The sequence below is a fragment of the Talpa europaea genome, assembly GCF_964194135.1.
Source record: "Talpa europaea genome assembly, chromosome: 6".
Taxonomy (NCBI): Eukaryota; Metazoa; Chordata; class Mammalia; order Eulipotyphla; family Talpidae; genus Talpa; species Talpa europaea.
This window is the reverse complement of record NC_140072.1, coordinates 86,725,686-86,745,126: the sequence shown is the minus strand read 5'-3', so window position 1 is coordinate 86,745,126 and position 19,441 is coordinate 86,725,686. Positions and strand designations below refer to the sequence as shown.

The window sequence follows — 19,441 nt, the reverse complement described above, 5'->3', positions numbered from 1 at the left end:
AGCTCTCCAACATGTATTACTAAGTGGGAAAAACTAGATACAGAGAAAACTGTATAATATACTAGGTGTTACAAAGAACAGAAAAGAATATATTTGCATTTTGTTTAATACATGGTATCTTAAAAGTTTGAAAACTTATGCAAGAGACTAAATAATGAATGCCTGTTGAGGTTTTAAATCAGGTGCAAAGGGGTTATTGTGCGAAGCTTTTTACCTTATATCTTATTGCATTTTTAAAAATCAACTTGAATGTTCAAATAATTTTTATTATTAAAAAGTTTTCCCCATGGTTACATTTTCTAAACTTTATTTCCTTGCAGCATCATCTTAGAATTTAGAATCTTACCATTTAAATGAAATTTAAATGGCATTTACCTCTATCTCTGCATTGATTCAAGTACTAATCTACACATTTCCTAATAGTCATCTAGCTAATGTGTGAAAATTTACTTCCGAGACAGTAAATTCTGTAGTTTTAGCCATCTTTAAATAATTTGTCAAATAGCTTTAATTTTTATTGCATCAGCTAACTTTATTTACCCAAATAATTCCCAACATATACTGTACTTAATTAACAATATTGCTGTACCAGTTTTATAGCATATTTCTGTTACAAATGTATAGTGTCAGCAAGACCCAGGGCAGGTTCTCTATTGATTTGGGAGACAGGTAAAGGAGAGTACTGGAGCCCTCAGTTGCTTTTTCAGGCTTTAATGTTCTTCTACACCAACTGTTATGGGGAAACCCTACAGGCTGGCAAGACAGGAAGGCCTAGGGGTGGCTAGGAGACTGGCAGGACCCCCAGCCCCTGGTGAATCTTTACTCTTTGGGACCTCTCTCTCATAGGTGTTCCACCATTCCATTTTCTGCCGTCATATAGCCTCAGCCTCCAGGCTGTCCACCATCAGGCATGCGTTTCCAGCCCATGCTTCCAAGCATCTCCTGCATTAGTACAATCAAGGCTGCAGGTGATAGCCACAGCCAGCTGCGTAAAATTCTGACCAATCTTTATTTATCCTACAAAATATCATTGAATTATATCATTACAATTTTGTAATATACCTTTATCTAAAATTTGTTCATAATTAATGCTTGAAATACTGAAATTTGGTTGTTGAACAGCGTTGAATTAATCAAAATTATTAAAAATAATAATCCTAAAGGTGTTTTTCTTTTTAGATTGCTGTGCCATGCTATGAAGGATCATATAGTTCGTGTTGCAAATGAAGCTGAATTTATTTTGAACAGACAGAGAGCTGAGGATGTACATAAACATGCAGAGTTTGAGGTAAGGTTTTGGGAGCAGGTTAAGTTATGCTTTTCTGTTACAAGTCACCAGTCACAGATGGTAACTTTACCTTATATAGGAGAAAAGCTTCATTGAAGGCATTTCAGTTCTTTTTTTTTTTTTTTAAATAGCTTTATAACTGTTAGAGATAGGGCACTAGTTTATTTTCACCTCACTTACAACATGAAGAGATTCCCCTCTATCCTGTAACTGACCACTTGTTAGACAGAGCTATTCTATCTTATTCTAAAAGAAAAGCAAAATTTTCTAAAGCAATTACTTCAGTGATTTTTCAGCTAACAGTTTATACACCATAGATTAATTATGGATATAACATAAACAAACTCAGCTTTACCAAGCATTTAGTAGTTGATTATTTATTAATATATCCATTTTTAGAGAGACCAAAGATCATTTTGGTTTGTATTTTATTTTCATAATTGATATTTTATTAATAATTGAACTATTATTCTATATTACATGTGGGTATATATTTAAATATATATAAATATAACAATTAAAAATTCCTGCAAGTACCTTGGATAGAGATTAAATTTACTATCATTTCAATTTTATATGCTAAAGCTAAAGGACATTGAGTTTATTTTATCTAAGCATTGAATTTCTATTTTCTTATTTTCCTTTTACCATCTGTGAAATCAATATTGCTGTCACCACTCTTACTTTTGAAATGGTAATTTGTATTTTCTGACTTTTTCTCTTATTCATTCTGGCGCTTTATTTTATTGCTCTCCAAAAATAGATTTTGTAATATTCTCGGTTTTTATTTTATTGATTTGTATTCTGGTTGTCATTATTTCCATTCTTCTTAATAGAGTTTCATTTTCTTTTATTCCTTTAGTTTCTTTTATTTAATTGTATTAATTTTTACTGAGGTAATGTTGGTATGGAGCTCTGTATATGATTTAGGAGTATAGGTTCAGTCCTTTTCAGCTATATGCTACCACACCACTCCCACCGACAAAGCACCAATAATCCTCCACCAACCTATTGGATCCCCTCCCAACTTTGCTCTCTAGCCATTATTCTCTCTTCTGAAAGACTCAATTCCAGTCGGATTTCTAGGATTTGGTTTTCTTTGCTTTGTTTCTCTATATTCCACGTCATATGAGTGAAATCATACTGTAATTGTATTTCCCTTTGCAATTTATTTATTTTTTAGATTTATTTATTTATTTATACAAGCACTGGGTACAGTCAGAAGCACGGGAGGGTGAGAGAATTCACCAGAGCCAGAGCGGGGAGCAGAGCAGGCAGAAGGACCGAAATACACTGCTGAGGGGAGCAGTGGGCGCGGCAGGAGAGGTCTGCACGCCATGTGGGACCCTCGCCAGTGGCCGGGGTTTGAACCAGTGCTGCAGATGTTGCAGGCAGCTTCACAGCCCAGCGCTCAACTGCTGTGCCACCAGGGGAGGCCCTGTGATTTATTTTTGCCTAACATAATCCCCTCCAATTCTATCCTTGTTAAAACAAATGGCAAAATTCCATTTTGTTTTGTACCTGTATAGTATACCATTATGTATATAAACCACATCGTCTTTATCCACTCTCTGTCATTGGGTACCTAAGTTGATTCCATAACTTGCTATTGTAAATAGTGCCATAATGAATATAAGAATGCATACACCTCTTGAATTCGTGTTTGGTTTTGTTTTGTTTTGTTTTTTTTAATTTTTGCAGTTCCACCCAGGAGTGGAATTGGTGGACAAATGGTAGATCTACTTGTATTATTTTGAGAAACTTCCATACTATTTTCTGTAGGAGTTGGACAGTGTCCATTATTGTTTATTATAGAAAATTTGAATTCTCTATCTGCTGAGGGAAATAAAATCTTCCATGTCTTTGTAGTTAGATGTTGGAGAATTTGTTGTCTTTGTGATGTCATATTCACTTAATGCTTCAGGAGAATGTTTTATAATTTTTTGTCTTTCCATTTTGCTGTTTTAAATTTCTCTTATTTCTTTTTAAATATTTATAGCAGTAACTGAGAGAGTTGAGCTACTTTTATGTTTCCAGCAGGTGGTGCTGTGGTTTTATAAGATTAATTTTTTTTGTCCTTTGCTTATATCTGTAGGTACTGAGACATATTTTTGGAGTTGTTTATTTAGCATGGTAAGGGAGGTCCTTGAGGGGTCCAGTCACTATTGGGAATGTGTTAGGGGTGAGGGTTGACTCATTGTTTCTGGTACCACTAATATCCCTCCTTTCTGAGCTTCCATATCTGAGACTTGGCATCTGTTTGCTGTCAGTGTGCTTCATGAGGTCAGTACAGCCCTGAGAAGGTGTGCGAGAAGGAATGCAGTCTAGCATGTCTTCTTGGTTTTTTTCTTTGCCAGGCACCCTGCCTATATAGAGCACCCTAGTTCCTCTATATGGTTGCCCTTCATTCAAAGTTATGTGCCTTCATGCTATTTCTGTTTTCCCCTCCCTAATATCCTAGGCTGATGTGACAGCCCAGCCATCTATCTGTATCCTCTTTCTGTTGACTTGACCTCCAGGCATTTCTCTCCATGTGCCTCCTTTCAATGAAGGATGACTCTGCTCTGTTTCTACCACACAGATCTATGTGGGTCTCTAATATCCCAAAAGTATTTCATTTTCACCCTGAGCTACAACTCTTTTAGTGTAGTTTCCCTTTGGGCAGCTGTTAAATGTTCTGCTTTTGAACGAAGCTAGGAACCTCTTTTGCCATCTTGGTGATATCATTCTCCCTTAGTGATACACACACACACATATACACACATATATACACACACATATATGCATGTGTATATATTTATTATATATCTGGTATGTTAGTAACTATTTGTCATTATTTGTATCACCTTTGTTCTATAAAACCCTGTTTTCAGTGTTTTAAAAATAACAATCACTTCTCTTCATTCACTCTATAAAACAGAATTGGTTGCAGCAATTTTAGCAATTTTCATCTGGTATTTGACTTAGGTTAGACTCTCAGTGCCCTTGCAAGTAATAAGTAACTCCACCACTTTGTTCTCTTGATGCAACATGCAACTAAATATGGTTTGCCTGGAAATTGGTGCCAACAAATTTTATTTTGATGAGGTTTTGATCTTAGAAAGCCAGCTCTCTCATCTAGTGGATCTTAACTACCTGAAAAACATGAGGCAGACAAATTGTTATTGTCACCTGTCATATGATACTCCAACAAACTTATTTTGAAATAAACACTAAATATTTTAAACTTTGATCAAAGTACATTGAATATTAAATGTTTGTGCAATAAATTATCCAACAGTAAATAACATTGGATACTTATCAATGTATCATACTGTTATCTAGAAGGCAAAAAAAAATTGAGTTATTTGCTCTTTGAAGTATATGTTTAGGTATAAGATATGTCAGAACTCAAAAAAAATAAGAATATTCAATTAACTTTCAACTTATGTTAGTACATGAGAATTAGAGATTTAGAATATTAACTGAATTCCCTGTAGGATCAATTTGAGTCAATCATGTTTCTACTAAGAAATCAAGATTTTTGTGGGAATATCAACATAATTGATATTCATCATGTGAAAACATTTAAAGTAAATTTTCAAGCAAGTAGATATTAGTTATGAGATTTAGGCATAATTAACCAAGGTAATGTTAAGCTAAGGATAATGTTTCTTAATTCTTTTTTTCATTATTGCCTCCCTAAGGAATCTTTTTAGACAGTTTTCATCTAATCATCACCCCAGTGAAATTGTATTATCACCACTATGCTGCATTTCTGTTTATGTATGTATATTCTTCTGTGTTATATACATAAAAAGAGATTTTTTTACACTACCCCTAAACCACACTCTACCCTAATGGAGATGAGATCATCCTTATTGAGGATGCATGGCTAAAGGTGATAAGAGGCAAAGAAGAATAAAAGAAGTTGTTTTTTAAATTATGTATACATGAATAAATACTAGAGTAAATTTCATTTTGAGAATATTATTGTTTCTTTATAAATGTGAATTTTTTAACCCTAATTTTTGCATTTGTTCTTTATGGGTTAGAGCTATATTAGTAAATGCAGTGAGTGATGTGTGTGATACTTGTAGTTTGCCAACACATCACTTTTAAATTATAAAATATTTTATACAAGTCATGACATTTTAGTAAGACTTTTTTTTATGAATTTTTCTATCTCCCATATAAGCCCGTAATTAAGTGTAAAAGTATATTTAATTCAAGATGGGTACTTCACAGTTAAGTTTAGTTAACCACTATAATTGTTAAGAAAGAAAAATGAAAATTTAATTTTATTCTCCAGTGGGCTAATGAAATATTAACCTCATTATGGAAGCAGTTCATTGTACTAATTGGTGATTCCCTGTACAAAAAGATAAATTGGAAAATGAATTAATCCTTCTTAGATTACTGTACAGTTATTTTTCTGAAAGAGTTGACTTGCAGTGTAGTCTCTGTCACTCACTAGGAAGGATATGTTCATATACCTTCCGTGAAATAGAGTTTTACATAGTAATATGAATATAAACTTGTTATTGTATTTTTTTAGTATGCGTAATTTTATAGATGTATGATCTTTTTTCTTCGTAGTTGTAGTGTATTACATACTTGGTAATGAAACTTACAGTCAGCCCACCCTGAATAAAATTATTATACAAAATACCAAGCTTATATTAATAAATGTTTATCTTCATGTTTGTGTTGGACCTTTTTGATACTCAAAGAGATTAGCTGTTTTCTATATCGATGAGCATGAGTGCAGATAGCTGATGGAATGAATGATTATTATGAAGATAGGGAAAATGAGAATAAAATAATAGTTATGATATAAGAATTTTGAGCATACTAAATTTTACAGTTGGGAGAGAATATAGGGAAAATTTTGTATTACCTTCTCATTTTACATATATATAAAATTGAGTACAGTAGGGCCTCCCCTGGTGGCGCAGCGGTTGAGCGCTGGGCTGCGAAGCTGCATGCAGCCTCTGCAGTGCCAGTTCATTCCCTGGCCACCTGCGAGGGTCCTACATGGCGCGCAGACCTCTCCTGCCGCGCCTGCTGCTCCCCTCAGCAGGGTATTTCGTCATTCTGCCTGCTCTGCTCTCCCCTCTGGCTCTGGTGAATTTTCTCACCCTCCCGCACTTCTGACTGTACCCAGTGCTTGTATAAATAAATAAATAAATCTTTTTTTTAAAAATTGAGTACAATATTTTTTTGTTTTTTTTCTTTTTTAATTTATTTTTATTATTTTTTAATTTTATATATTTTGCATCATTTTTCATTTTTGCACAATGTATGCACTTTCATTTGGTTATAGTCCCCACACAATTCCCACCCCCCTTTGTTTTGATCCTACTCCCTCCTCCCTCCCCCCCCCATAGCATGTCTCTGGTTTATTGATTTACCACTAGATTATATAACTGTATAATTTAGGGAATACAGCTTCACACCTCCTATGTGCACATGTTGTACTCACTTTCCACCAAAGCCCTAGCATAATCCTCTGTCCCTTCATAGCTCTCCCTACTCCATCATATAAAAACTATTATTCATAATTCATAGTTTTTTTGTTTTCCCTTTGTACATTCTACAAAAGGCTGAGACCCTGCGGTAACTATTTTACTTAGTTTTTATCACCTCAATATTCATTCATTTTTATCCCAAAAAGCACTGTTTCATATGTTTAACATCTTAGTATTCCATTGAATGTATAGTCCACATTCCTTTATCCAGTCATCTGTCAATGGAAATTTAGGTTGGTTTCATGTCTTGGCTATTGTAAATAATTTGCTGTGAACATAGGAATATATAAATCTTTTTGTATTAGTATTTTGAAATTCACTGGGTAAATTCCTTGCAGTTATATTGCTGGATCATTTACTATTTCCTTTTTTTTTAATGGAATCTCCAAAGAGGCTGCACCCAATTGTATACACAGTAACAGTTGTTGAGAGTTCCATTATACTGCACATCCTCAACATTTGTTTTTCCCAGATATAGGCCATTCTTACAGAGGTGAGGTGAAAATGCATTGTGGTTTTGATTTGTGTTTCGCACATGTTAAATAATATCGAATATTTTTTTCATGTTCCTATAGGCCATCTTAATATCTCCTTTGGAGAGTGTTTATTTCGATATTTTTACCATTTTTGACTGATTATTTTAATTGTATTAGTTCTTTCTATATTTTGAAAATTAACCCCTTGTCACATGTGTGAAGTACAAATATGTTCTCCTAGTTTGTAGATTGCCATTGCCTTTAAAAAAATGGTAATTTATTTTTGGGCCCAAACTCTTTTTAGTTTGATACAGTCCCATTTTTCTGTTTTTGTTTCTCATGCCATTGGAGTTGATATTGGAGTTGAACTGCACATACTTCTTGGCAATTCATGTCCAGGAGCATATCACCTATATGTTTTCAATCTATTTTATAATTTCAGTTCTTATATACAAGGCTTTAGTCCAGTTTGAATTGTTTTGTGTATGGAGTTAATGATACAGCTTTATTTTTTTGCACGTGGCTGTCCAAGTTTTCCAGCCTCATTTGTTAAAAAGACTTTTCTTTCCTAATATATGGGTGTGACTTTTTTGCCAAAGATTAAATGTCCATATTTGCGTGGGTTAATTTCTGGGCTCTCTATTCTATTTCATTGGTATGTGCCTGGTTTTGTTCCAGTATCGCTTCTAGAGTCTTAAATCACTACTTTTTGTTTTCATCACATTGCCATTTATAAAATGGAGAAACTGCAATGGCAAGTTAGCAACAATTTTAATTTCAAGTGAGATACATACTATACTTGTTAAAATAGGAAATATGTTTATACTGAAGAAACCATTTTTGTTTTTGAAATGATTATTTTTTTTTAATAGAGGCATGTTTTTTTTATTTATTTATTTGTTTGTTTGTTTGTTTTGTTTATACATGCACTGGGTACAGTCAGAAGCGCGGGAGGGTGAGAGAATTCACCAGAGCCAGAGCAGGGAGCAGAGCAGGCAGAAGGACCGAAGTACACTGTTGAGGGGAGCAGCGGGTGACAGGAGGGTCTGCGCGCCATGTGGGGCCCTCCTCTGGTGGCCGGAGAGCAGCCGGGGATTGAACCGGCGCCGCAGAGGCTGCGGGCAGCTTTGTAACCCAACACTCAACTGCTGCGCCACCAGGGAGGCCCTGAAATGATTATTTTTGAATATATTAAAATATGGATTCAGATTGGAAGGAAACTTAAGATTTTTAAATTACTTTATCATTATATTAATTATTTTACATACACTGTATGTATAAACACATAGAACACATTTTTACTAGTTTGTGAGGTGACAATATACATTTTAGAATGAACTTTGAAAAGTTTATATTACCTGAATTTTAAAAATTGAATTGATAATTATTACCTTTGAATTTAAGGTTAAATAACATTTCTTACTTAAATATGGTAGAAATTTATCATTATGTATTGTTTTGTTTTTTCATAGTCGCAGTGTGCTCAATATGCTGCTGATAGAAGAGAAGAAGAAAAAATGTGTGATCATCTTATTAGTGCTGCTAAGCATAGAGATCATGTAACAGCAAATCAACTGAAGCAGAAAATCCTTAATATTCTCACAAATAAGCATGGTGCGTGGGGAGCAGTTTCTCATAGGTGAGTTATAACAAATTAAAAGTGAATAATTCATGTGTAATTATAATAGTTAAAAGTAAAAAAAAAAGTAAAAATAATGACTATACCTTTTTAAATTATTTAGAATATGTGATTCAAATATAAAAAGTTAGTTAAACTTTTTCCTGAAATCTTTAGTGATGTTTCTTCAGAATGGTTTCCAACCAAGTTTAAGCTTTTATAAGTACTTCTAATAGAAGTTATTTTTTATGGTACTGTGTAACAAAAGAAAATCTGTTCATGTAAGTATTTTAGACTTCCACCTTCACATGTAACATGAGTGTTATCAGAAGTGGCTCTTTTTTTTTAATGGCTCTGAGTCTGCTCTTCATACTTACAAAATTGTTATATTTAATTTTTCTTGTACACAAATAATAATATAAACATTTGCTATGAAGAAACAATACGTTCTTTTTTAAAAATGTTTCTTCTGTATTTTTCTATTCTATCTTAGAAAGGGTTTTTCATCTAAATTAGATTGTTTATGTTCTCATAGTACAAGTAAAATCAAAATTGCTTTGTAAGTTACAAATGTATGTCTTTCAAAAGTTTTGGTTTTTCCTTCTGCACAATGAAGATTTCCAGAAGAATCATAGAGAAATACTTTACTGTATTTATATTTTTTAAATTTTAATTTGTTAGTTAATGCTATTAAATGTTTTAAATAAATCTGTTTGGCAGAAGTTACGGGTTGCTTAAAAATACAAAGGAAACTACTGAAAATATTCCTGAAAATAGTGATTCTGTTAGTTAGGGAAGAACATCTAGAAAATGACTAAGATAATATGTTCTTAACTCTTCTGGAATTTCAAGTATAAGATAGATTTGAGAAACGTATTATTCTCCATATTTAAAGTAATATTAAAACAATATGTTTATAAGCAGCCAACCCTCACATTTAACATTTATCAAATATTTATTGTGATCCAGGCACCATACTAAATACTTTACATGGATTATTTCATTTAACTTTCAGAATATTGTGTGAATTTTTTAGCGTATCGTAATGAAGAAACGTCAACTTTCAGAGGCTAAGTAAAAATTGCATAGTATCATACACCTTGTACAATTAAAGGAAGAGTATGTCAGTCAGGGTTCTCCAGAGAAAGGAAGAAACAGGATACATAGGATATGTGAGACTTAGAAATAGACATAGGCATAAACATAGATGCAGATTTATTTTAGAGATTTGGCTCACATTGTAGGCTGGCAAGTCTGAAATCTGTACGAAAGGATAGTAGAATAGAAACTCTGCAGGATTTCTTTTACAGTCTTAAGGCAGTAATCTTTCTCCAGGAAACCTCATTCTTTTTTCTTAAGGCCTTCTGTTGTCTGGATGAGGCCCAAATACATTATTGAGAGTAATATATTTACTTTAAGTCACCTAATGTAAATGTTAATCACATCTATAAACTATCTTCACAGCAACGTCTAGCTAGTATTTTGCCAAACAACTGAGCATATAACCTAGCCAAGTTGATACATAAAATATAACCATCCATACAGTGTATCATTAATATGAGCATTTTGCCCAGCTGTAGACCTAGTCTCTTTATTTATGCCATCTGTTTTGGACTTATCTGCTGAGTTTATACAGTTGGGACTATAATATTGCTAGTAATTTAGCTGGAATGATTCAGGATATTGCCTTAAATGTATAAAGCTAAACATGGTTTGGATTTTATTTCATCAAGTAATTAAAATACAGCTGAAAGAAAGTAACCTCCATAGCAGCATATGAGATCATAGCAGACCATAGAGTATATTGTGTCAGATGCATTCTTTGCTCAGCTTACACTAAGACCTCTCATTAGATTGACCTCAGAAGAACAGGTTTCTTCTGTTTTTTCCTGTTAATTCCCATTGCTGACTTACTGCAAAGCACACACTCTCTTTATTATTATCCTTTCCTAACTGGGTTACTGAACTTTAAATCTTTTAAGAATCTATTCTGTTAATTATCTTTCTTCATTTATATTTAATAAGGCTCTGTTACTAGACTGCCTCTCTTTTTTGTCTCAATCACTCAGTTTTATCTGGTCTCATTACTTAGAAATACTAGCAATATGTCAGTAATTCCCAATTTATTATCTGTATTCCAGATGTTGTCCTTATCTCCAGACCTTTATGTCTATTTGCTTGGGATCTTCCATTTAGATATCTAATAGTAACCTCTCATTTAAGATGACTAACTGTGCTAGGATTTTCTCCCACACATGTTTCTCTTGCCTGTATCTCAATTCTCAGCCATGGGCAACTCCAGTCCTAACAGTTGGCTCAGGCCATAAGTGTTACTCTCATCCTTTACAACTCTTTACCCATCCCACACTGAGCCCTTCCTCAAATCTTACGACCTCTTCTATAAAATATATCCAGCATCTATGCCTCTCATCATTTCCTTGATATTACCTTTATCCAAGATGCTATCATTTCTCACTTGGTTTATTGTAGGAGCATTTTTGTAAGTCTTCCTATTCTTGGCCTTGCCGTTTTAAAGTCCATTATCAACATAACAACCTGGGTGATTCTTTTTAAAATGAAGATTCTTTTGTTCCCCTCCTCAGAAACCTCCAGAGCTGTCCTGTGCAAGAAGGTATCAGTAGTCACATGTGGTTATTTCAAGTTTACTTAATAAAAATTAAATGTAGGGCCTCCCCTGGTGGCACAGGCGGTTGAGTGTGGTACTGTGAAGCTGTCCGCAGCCTCTGCAGCACCAGTTCGATCCCAGCCAGCTAGGGTCCCGCATGGCGGGACAGACCTCTCCTGTTGCATCTGCCGCTCCCCTCAGCAATGTATTTCGTCAGTCTCCCTGTTCTGTTCCCCACTCTGTCTTTGGTGAATCCTCTCACCCTCCTGTGCATCTGGCCTGTACCCCAGTTCTTGTATAAATAAATGAATAAATCTTTTTTTAAATAATAAATAAAAATTAAATTTAGTTAAAAATTCAGTATTTCAGTTGCATTAGCCACATTCAAGTATTCAATAGCCACATATAGCTGTTGGATACAATATTAGATAGCACAGAATATGTTATTATTGCATAAAGTTCTGCTGGAAATACTGTAGGGTGGAGAATAAAACATTTAGGAGACTCGGAACTTAAAAATCATGAAATGAACAAAAGAAGTCCTTGTGTCTAGACCATAATAAACAGTGGGGACACTGGACTTGAGATGAGACTGGAGAGTAACATATGAGCCAGATGATTTAAAGTCTATGTAGGTCATGTTGAGAATTTATGACTTTATCCTAAGTGGCATGAAAAGCTGTGAAGAATTTTGAAGAGAGGAGTAACATGATCTGATTTATGTTAAAACATCAGTCTGGCTGCTATATGAAGATACAGTGGAAGAAACAGGGAAGTGTGGTCACCATATTTAAGCCGAGTCCACATATCAACCTTTCTATAGCATTTCATGTAATTTTCTTTCCTAACTCTACCTCCTCATGTTGTTTTGTTATTATCAGTATTATGTTATATCACTTAGTGCTTGATAGCTTTATGAATATGCTGTCTCTTTCAGTAGAATAGTAGTTTCCTACGTGGAGAGATTGAACAGTTCTCATATTTACATCCCTGTAATCAAATATATGTTAAATTTTAAGGAATTTTATCCCTATTATGTTCTACTTGCTATTTTTTAATGTTTGATGTTAACACCAAGTTCCTTTTACTTTTGTTTTTGATTCATGATGTTTCTGGCTCTAAGATGTTTTAGTTGGTTTAGTATTATTTATCTTTACTTCTGCCCTTTGGGAAAACTACCTAAATTAAAATCAAGAGATTATAATGATGGGCCTTTCTGGTGGCCAAGGGGTTAAGTCTCAGAGTTATCATAGCTTTGGCCTGAGATCAATCCCGGGCCAGGGAGCTAACCCACGTATGGTGCAGCATACCTCTCCAGTCTCGTCTGCTGCTCCCCTTAGCCATGTATTTCAATAAATCTTCTGTTTTCACCCCATTCTGTCTGATGAATCCTCTTATGCCCTGCACCTCTGGCTGACACCCCATTTCTTCTATACACACAAAAAAAACCCACTAAGAATAAAAGAGATTGTAATAGACTGTTGAGGAAAAAATATGCACACATATATGGTTGGTCTCACTTTTTAGTGTGTATTTTAATGTAAGCATGAGTTTTTCCTCATAAGGTTTGGTACAAACACATTTTTTTAAGTATAGCTACATATTGCCATTAACACTGTTGATACTTCACAACTAATGTTCTATTTTTATTCTAACTACACTGTAAGGTAGGTATAATTTTTGCTATTTTCCAGATAAGAAATGTGAGACTCAGAGAAGTAGAATAGCTTGCCTAATGTTATACAGATAAGTAATACAGGCAGTATTTAAATCTCTGTCATTCAGACCCTGAAACCCATAGTCATCTTAGTGAGGAAATTAATTATTAATTATTGTGTTACTTGTAAAGTTTATCAATTGGAATAATCAAATAAAACAGACATGAAATTTGAAAAATCTGAACTTTAGAAATTATTTTTAAAGTTTTATGAGTGCTGTTGCCCACAGAAGGCATACAAAGGACTGCAGATATGTATACATATACACTTGTATATAAATATACATAAATGTTTATATATATATGTGAGATTACTTTGCAAACTTAATAACACAATTACAAAACAAACATTGCAATTAAAAAGCAAACAAAACACTGCAGACAGTTCACCACAGACAATATACAAAAGGCAAATAGGCACAAGGACAGATATTCAATACCTCAGCTGTTAAGGAAGTTAAAATTAAAGCAATCAGACAGCACTACTATTCTCTTAGAATGGCTAAAGTTAGCTCTTAGCTTCAGTTATGGAACTCTCATATATTTCTGGTTGAAATACAAAACTGTACTACCTATTTGAAAAATAGATTGGCAGTATTTTGGAGTTAAGCATACACTTACCAATGACACACCAGTCTTACTCCCAATAAAAATAAAAACTTCGATTCACACAGAATCTTGTGCATGAATATTTGTAGCACTCTGTCTATATTGCCAAAAATTTAAAACAGCCCACTTTTTCTTCAGATGGCACATGGCTAAGTACTGTGACATATCCATACAATGGAATACTTCTCAGCAATAAAAAGGAATGGGCTATTGATACATGGAACAATTTGAATAAGAAGCATTCTTTTATATAAAAGAAGCCAGACTCAAAATAACACATATTGTGTAATTCCATTTATATGATACTCTGGTAAAAGCAAAACTGTAAGCAAATAAAACAAATCATTGGTTTCCAGGTGTCAGTAGTAGAGGAAAGATTTGTCTAGAAATGGAGGATGTAAGGAGACTTCTTGGGATCATGGAATTACTTTGCATCTCATTTGTGGTATGTTTTCATAACTGTATGCGTATGTCAAGATATATAGACCTGTACACCAGAAAAGAGTGGATTTTACTGTTTATAAATTAATAAATTTTTTAAAACTTTAAAAAAAATCGAAGTCTCAGAAAAGTATTTGTAGATGAACTGTGCATTACTTTTTGAATGTGTATATAATTGCAATCAAATCAAATTGTAATCAGTCAAATTTAGTTGATACTTTAGAGTTAAGTAAATAATAACTCAGATCATCTCAATTTTATCTGTGCTAACACAGGAATATTGGTCATATATTCTAAAGTACACAATTTAGATTTCCCTGCAATTAATACTTATAAATGAATTTTCACATGTGTTTTGAAAATTACAGTCTTAAAAATCCTAAAGTTAAATGGACAGTTCTCTAATAATAACAATGAAATGTTAAGAAAGGAAAGAGAATCTATATATTTTTTAATTTTTGTTTTAAAAAAATACTCCTTTATTTAGAACTGCAATTTTTCTCTGACCTGTGCTGAGTTTTTCTTTAGTTGATTTGGAATCTTGCCTTATCTGGTTGAAATACAAAACAAATACACCTAATCTTAGCAAACTAGAAGCTGGCTCCAGCAACTAGACCAAAGTGTATGTGTGGTTGTGGGAGAGGGGTGGGGAGATGGGGAGGTAAAAAGAAATTTATTTCCAGCAATGTTCGATTAAAGTATCAACATTTAAATTAGAAATATGTTCTACATTCAGTGAATGCACTTGTTACAAATTATATTGCCAAGTATATTGATAGTTCCTGGGTTAGACTAAACAATCTATTAATTGTAGAGATCTAAGATGTCTAAAAATTTCCTTAGAATGTTATTCCATAATGCCTCAAGAGTTATGTAATAAATGTAGAGTAGTACTACCTTATCAGTGGTTTTGTTTCCTCAGTTTTAGCTGTCTATGTTTAACTGTGGTCTAACGTATTTTACACAATAGGATATTTTGAGAGAGAATGCGCAAGCACAAATTCACATAATATTATGGTATGCTGTTATAGCTGTTTTATTTTATTATTAATATTGTTAAACACATACTGTGCCTAATTTCTCAAGTAAACTATATCATAGGTATATATGCATGGGACATAATGTAGTATGTATAGGGTTTAAGTATTGGAAGTTTTAGGCATGCTCTCTGCAGGTCTTGGAATGTATGTCCTAGATACAGAGGGATGCTGTAGCAGATTCAAATGTGAAGATGACATATTTACTGGATCTCAGTCTGATATTCTACAATCCCAAAACTAGAGTTCTCATTCTCTCTGTAATTAAAGTCATTCTCTCAAGAAATTAAAATCAAAATAATGAAGTACATAAAAGTATTACAAGCACAAATTAATAAATAAAATTAAGATCAATAAGTAGAGACATTAAGCAGGTAACTCTGTGAAGTGAAAAGTGTATTTTTTAAATACTTTCTAGATTTGTAATATTCTGTAATATATTAACTGTCTTCTAGACATTACTTCTGTTTCCCTTAGCTCAACAAATCCATTCTTGCCTTTTATAATAGACATGAACTACAGATACTGCACTCCAGGATTTATTTAAATCCAAATTAATTTGCTATCAGTACTTTTCCTGGGGTTGTTATAAAATTCAATCTCAATTATTAATAGGCCTCTCACATGCCCTCCAGGATTATGGAGAGATTCCAGTAATCTTACTAATGTAAATCCCTGGGATCCTTATTTCACATTAGGCTCGAGAGATATGTTTGATTTATGCTTGAAGGTAGGTCTATTTCTAGGCAAAGTGAGACATTAGGTTCTCTATTAATACAAGGAATTGTAGAACCTGGGATATAGCTGTAGTATTCCTACATGTCAGTGGGAGTAAATGTACACCATCTCTTTCACAGCCTAATTCTTATATTACCCGCTTAGTCTTGCAACCAACTACCCAATCCTAACTAAATTCAGTCTGTTTCTTAAGTCTGTCTGTAATCTCTTCTAGAATAATTCAACTACTTTTGAAAAGGAATACCTCTTTGCTGAGAAGACAGGGTAGCTGAATGTCTCCTAGATTGAGAAATCTTGGGCCTCCCCGGTGGCGCAGCGGTTGAGCGCTGGGTTGAGAAGCTGACCGCAGCCTCTGCGGCACCTGTTCGATCCCTGGCTGCTCCCCGGCCACCGGAGGAGGGTCCCACATGGCGCGCAGACCTCTCCTGCCACCCGCTGCTTCCCTCAGCAGTGTGCTTCGGTCCTTCTGCCTGCTCTGCTCCCCGCTCTCGCTCTGGTGAATTCTCTCACCCTCCTGTGCTTCTGACTGTACCCAGTGCTTGTATAAATAAATAAATAAATCTTTAAAAAAGGAAAAAAAAAGAAAAATCTTACTTATTTTGGAGGAGTTGGCATAAAATGGAGTTGAGATTTTGCTTGTTTCATCCATTTGGATTTGCTTTTCCAAATATTTCTATAAAACCATCCTAGGACACCTGTCTAAAGATTTTATAACCATGAAACAGGTTCCCCACCCCTGCCCTTTGGGTATTTAAACCTTTGATATTCAACTTATTTTGTTCTAACCAGTTGATGTTACTAATTATAACTGCTGTAATAGAAAACAGATATAAAAATTAGGTAAGAATCATTTTTACTTAAAAAATTGACTAGATAGGGAAGAATCGAAGATGTCCAAGTTGCTGTCATGATTTACTGAGTGAATGTTTGCCATTCTCAGAATTGACAAACAATGAAGGAACTATGAACTATGTAAATGGAAAGGTGATTGTTGAATTTACATGCATGTGGCATAGTCTAGTGGAAATGCACACTACGAGGTTGAAAGTAAAGCTCCATATTATATTAGGTTGCTCCTTATGCTTGAACAATCTTCTCAGAAGTGGCTGAAAGTGTTTCCACCCCTTTGACAAATTACATCTCACATCCTTGATTTACTTTGTTCTTCAGTCCACCCACTCCCCGCATACACACATATGCAGATATTCCCTCAGCATGTCCTGTCAGCAGAACATCTAGGGTATAGGTTCCTGTCTTCCAATCACCAAAAACAGTTAGAATATGAATTCTTCTGAGATTGTGCTCTGCTGGACAGGTTCACCCAAAGTAAAGGATCAAGGATGGTAAGATATAAGTAAGAAAGTGGTTGAAGCAATATAGTATGTACTTAGGATAAGGCAGTAAAAGAAGGGAAATAAGGAAACAAGGTAGAAAATGAGACAAGAAAATAAGAGTGGGTGAGCTGAAGGGATGGGAGTTTGTAGGATGTTTGAGTTTAAGATTTAGAATTACAACCGTGTGAGAGTGATTTTGACCGTGAAAGGGGTAAAGTTAAAGACCATGGTAAAAAAAAGACATCATGAAGCTGAAAGAATGGACCTTGCAGTTGGCACTTAGCTTGAATTATGCAACATAATTCTGGTATTTGGTATGGCAAAAGAGACTGCCAGCATGTTCCAAAACTTGAGTAAATAAAATGAGTGACTTGGGAAACTAGTAGAAGACAAGACTCCAGATGGGGAGAATAATAAGGTGGTACTGCCAGAGTCAACAAAACCCTTATATACCACAGGTTCAAATATAGGGATAAAAAAAATAGACCATAGGATGGCAGAGTTTTAAATATCTGTCAGATCATTTTCCTTCATAGAATTCTAATGCAGATCACACAGCTTAACACAATGATTTGAAAGAAATAGGTGATGAAGATCAATATGATTTATGTGTCCAAACAAGAAATGTCTGATTTGGATATGAAGGTGATCAAGTTGAAATCTCCATGACCCAATAATTGCAAGCATCATTTCTGTCATTTTTTTTCATTTTAAATATATAGTTTTTTTAAAATAATGGATGTTTATTTTAATAAGTCTTTCAGAATAACAAATACTTTTCATACTGATAAAATTCTAATTTGAAATATATAAATGTAAGTGATGATAAATGTTACAGCACCTGTAGGGGGAGATCCTTTGCTTCTAAAACACAAACAAGGACATAAACCAATATTACCTCAAAAAAAAGTTAAAAAAAGAAAAAATAAGCTGATGTTAAATAATAACTCTCACAAATATCAAACATTTTCTCAGCCATAGAAAAGCTATTAGTTTTAAAATAAAAATTTAATGAAACTTCTCCTTGACTTAACAAAGCATAAAGTATATTTTGACTATCTGTAATAAGTGCCTGGTGTTAAAGACAGATTATTTTGATCAGTCCTTTATTGGCTGCTAATTAAAATGTTAATTTGCCAAACTGTAGAAAATACTCTCAAGCAGCAACATCTGGCATTTTTGTTGGAATCATTAAATATGGTACATTATTAAGTTGGTGAGAAAAGTCTCTGCCATCTTTTGATTTGATTTTCTGTATAAGCTTGCTTTTTGGATTAGGTGTTTTTGCTAAATTATCACTATGTTCATTAAAATGAAATGTTCAACTCATTTTTTTTTGAAAAATCATAAAAAAGAAAGAAAACATTTAGAAATTCAAATTTGAATGGTATTTTTCTGTAGAAATATCCTCTTCATAACTGCATCTCATATTTTTTAATAAATGAAATTAATAAACTAGTTTAGTTGTATTGCGTTGTAATTACATGCTTACTAAGAATTTGCACATTAGATTGTGTAGTATTTTTTTGATATTTGTATTCAAAGGTAGTTTAGTATCTTTTTTTAATAATAAGTGTTGCCTGTTTAGTTGGAAAGTGCTATTTCCCTAGAGAGCAGTATTTTGAAGTCATCTGTCATGGAGACATTGTAGAGAGAGAAGACTATTTATGTTTATGGCATTTTAAGTAACTGAGTTAAACCCTTTGGAATATAGAGAAATGGCTTGTTTACTGTCATCACTGTTCACTTAATCTTGTGACCCTGACATGATAGCATTCTCATAAATCTCCCTGTGGTGGTTCAATAAAACAGATGAACATCAAAATGTAATGATTGTTTCAGCTTTAGGAATTAACTGTGTGATGGACTAAATAGGACCTAGATAGTAATATAAGAGTATAAAACCATTTACCACTCCATTCCTAACAAATAATACTAGAAAATAATTCTTTATTATAACTTGTTTTCTATTTTTAGATAGCATTCATACTATCTAATAGTTATTAAAAGAGAGCAATATATATATAAATGACATATGTTGTGACTT

At 33.7% G+C, this 19,441-nt stretch overlaps 1 protein-coding gene across 3 annotated transcripts in view; it reads left to right on the top strand.

Annotated features, from left to right (window-relative positions):
- NBEA (neurobeachin) overlaps window positions 1–19,441 on the top strand; it is a gene marked incomplete at both ends in the record, with an annotated part of 593,662 nt that overhangs the window by 287,322 nt on the left and 286,899 nt on the right. For all 3 annotated transcript variants that reach the window (XM_084235096.1, XM_084235095.1, XM_084235094.1), the window contains 2 exons: window positions 1,180–1,288; window positions 8,747–8,913. In XM_084235096.1, coding sequence (XP_084091222.1) covers window positions 1,180–1,288; window positions 8,747–8,913 — 276 coding nt within the window. The remainder of the gene's footprint in view (window positions 1–1,179; window positions 1,289–8,746; window positions 8,914–19,441) is intronic.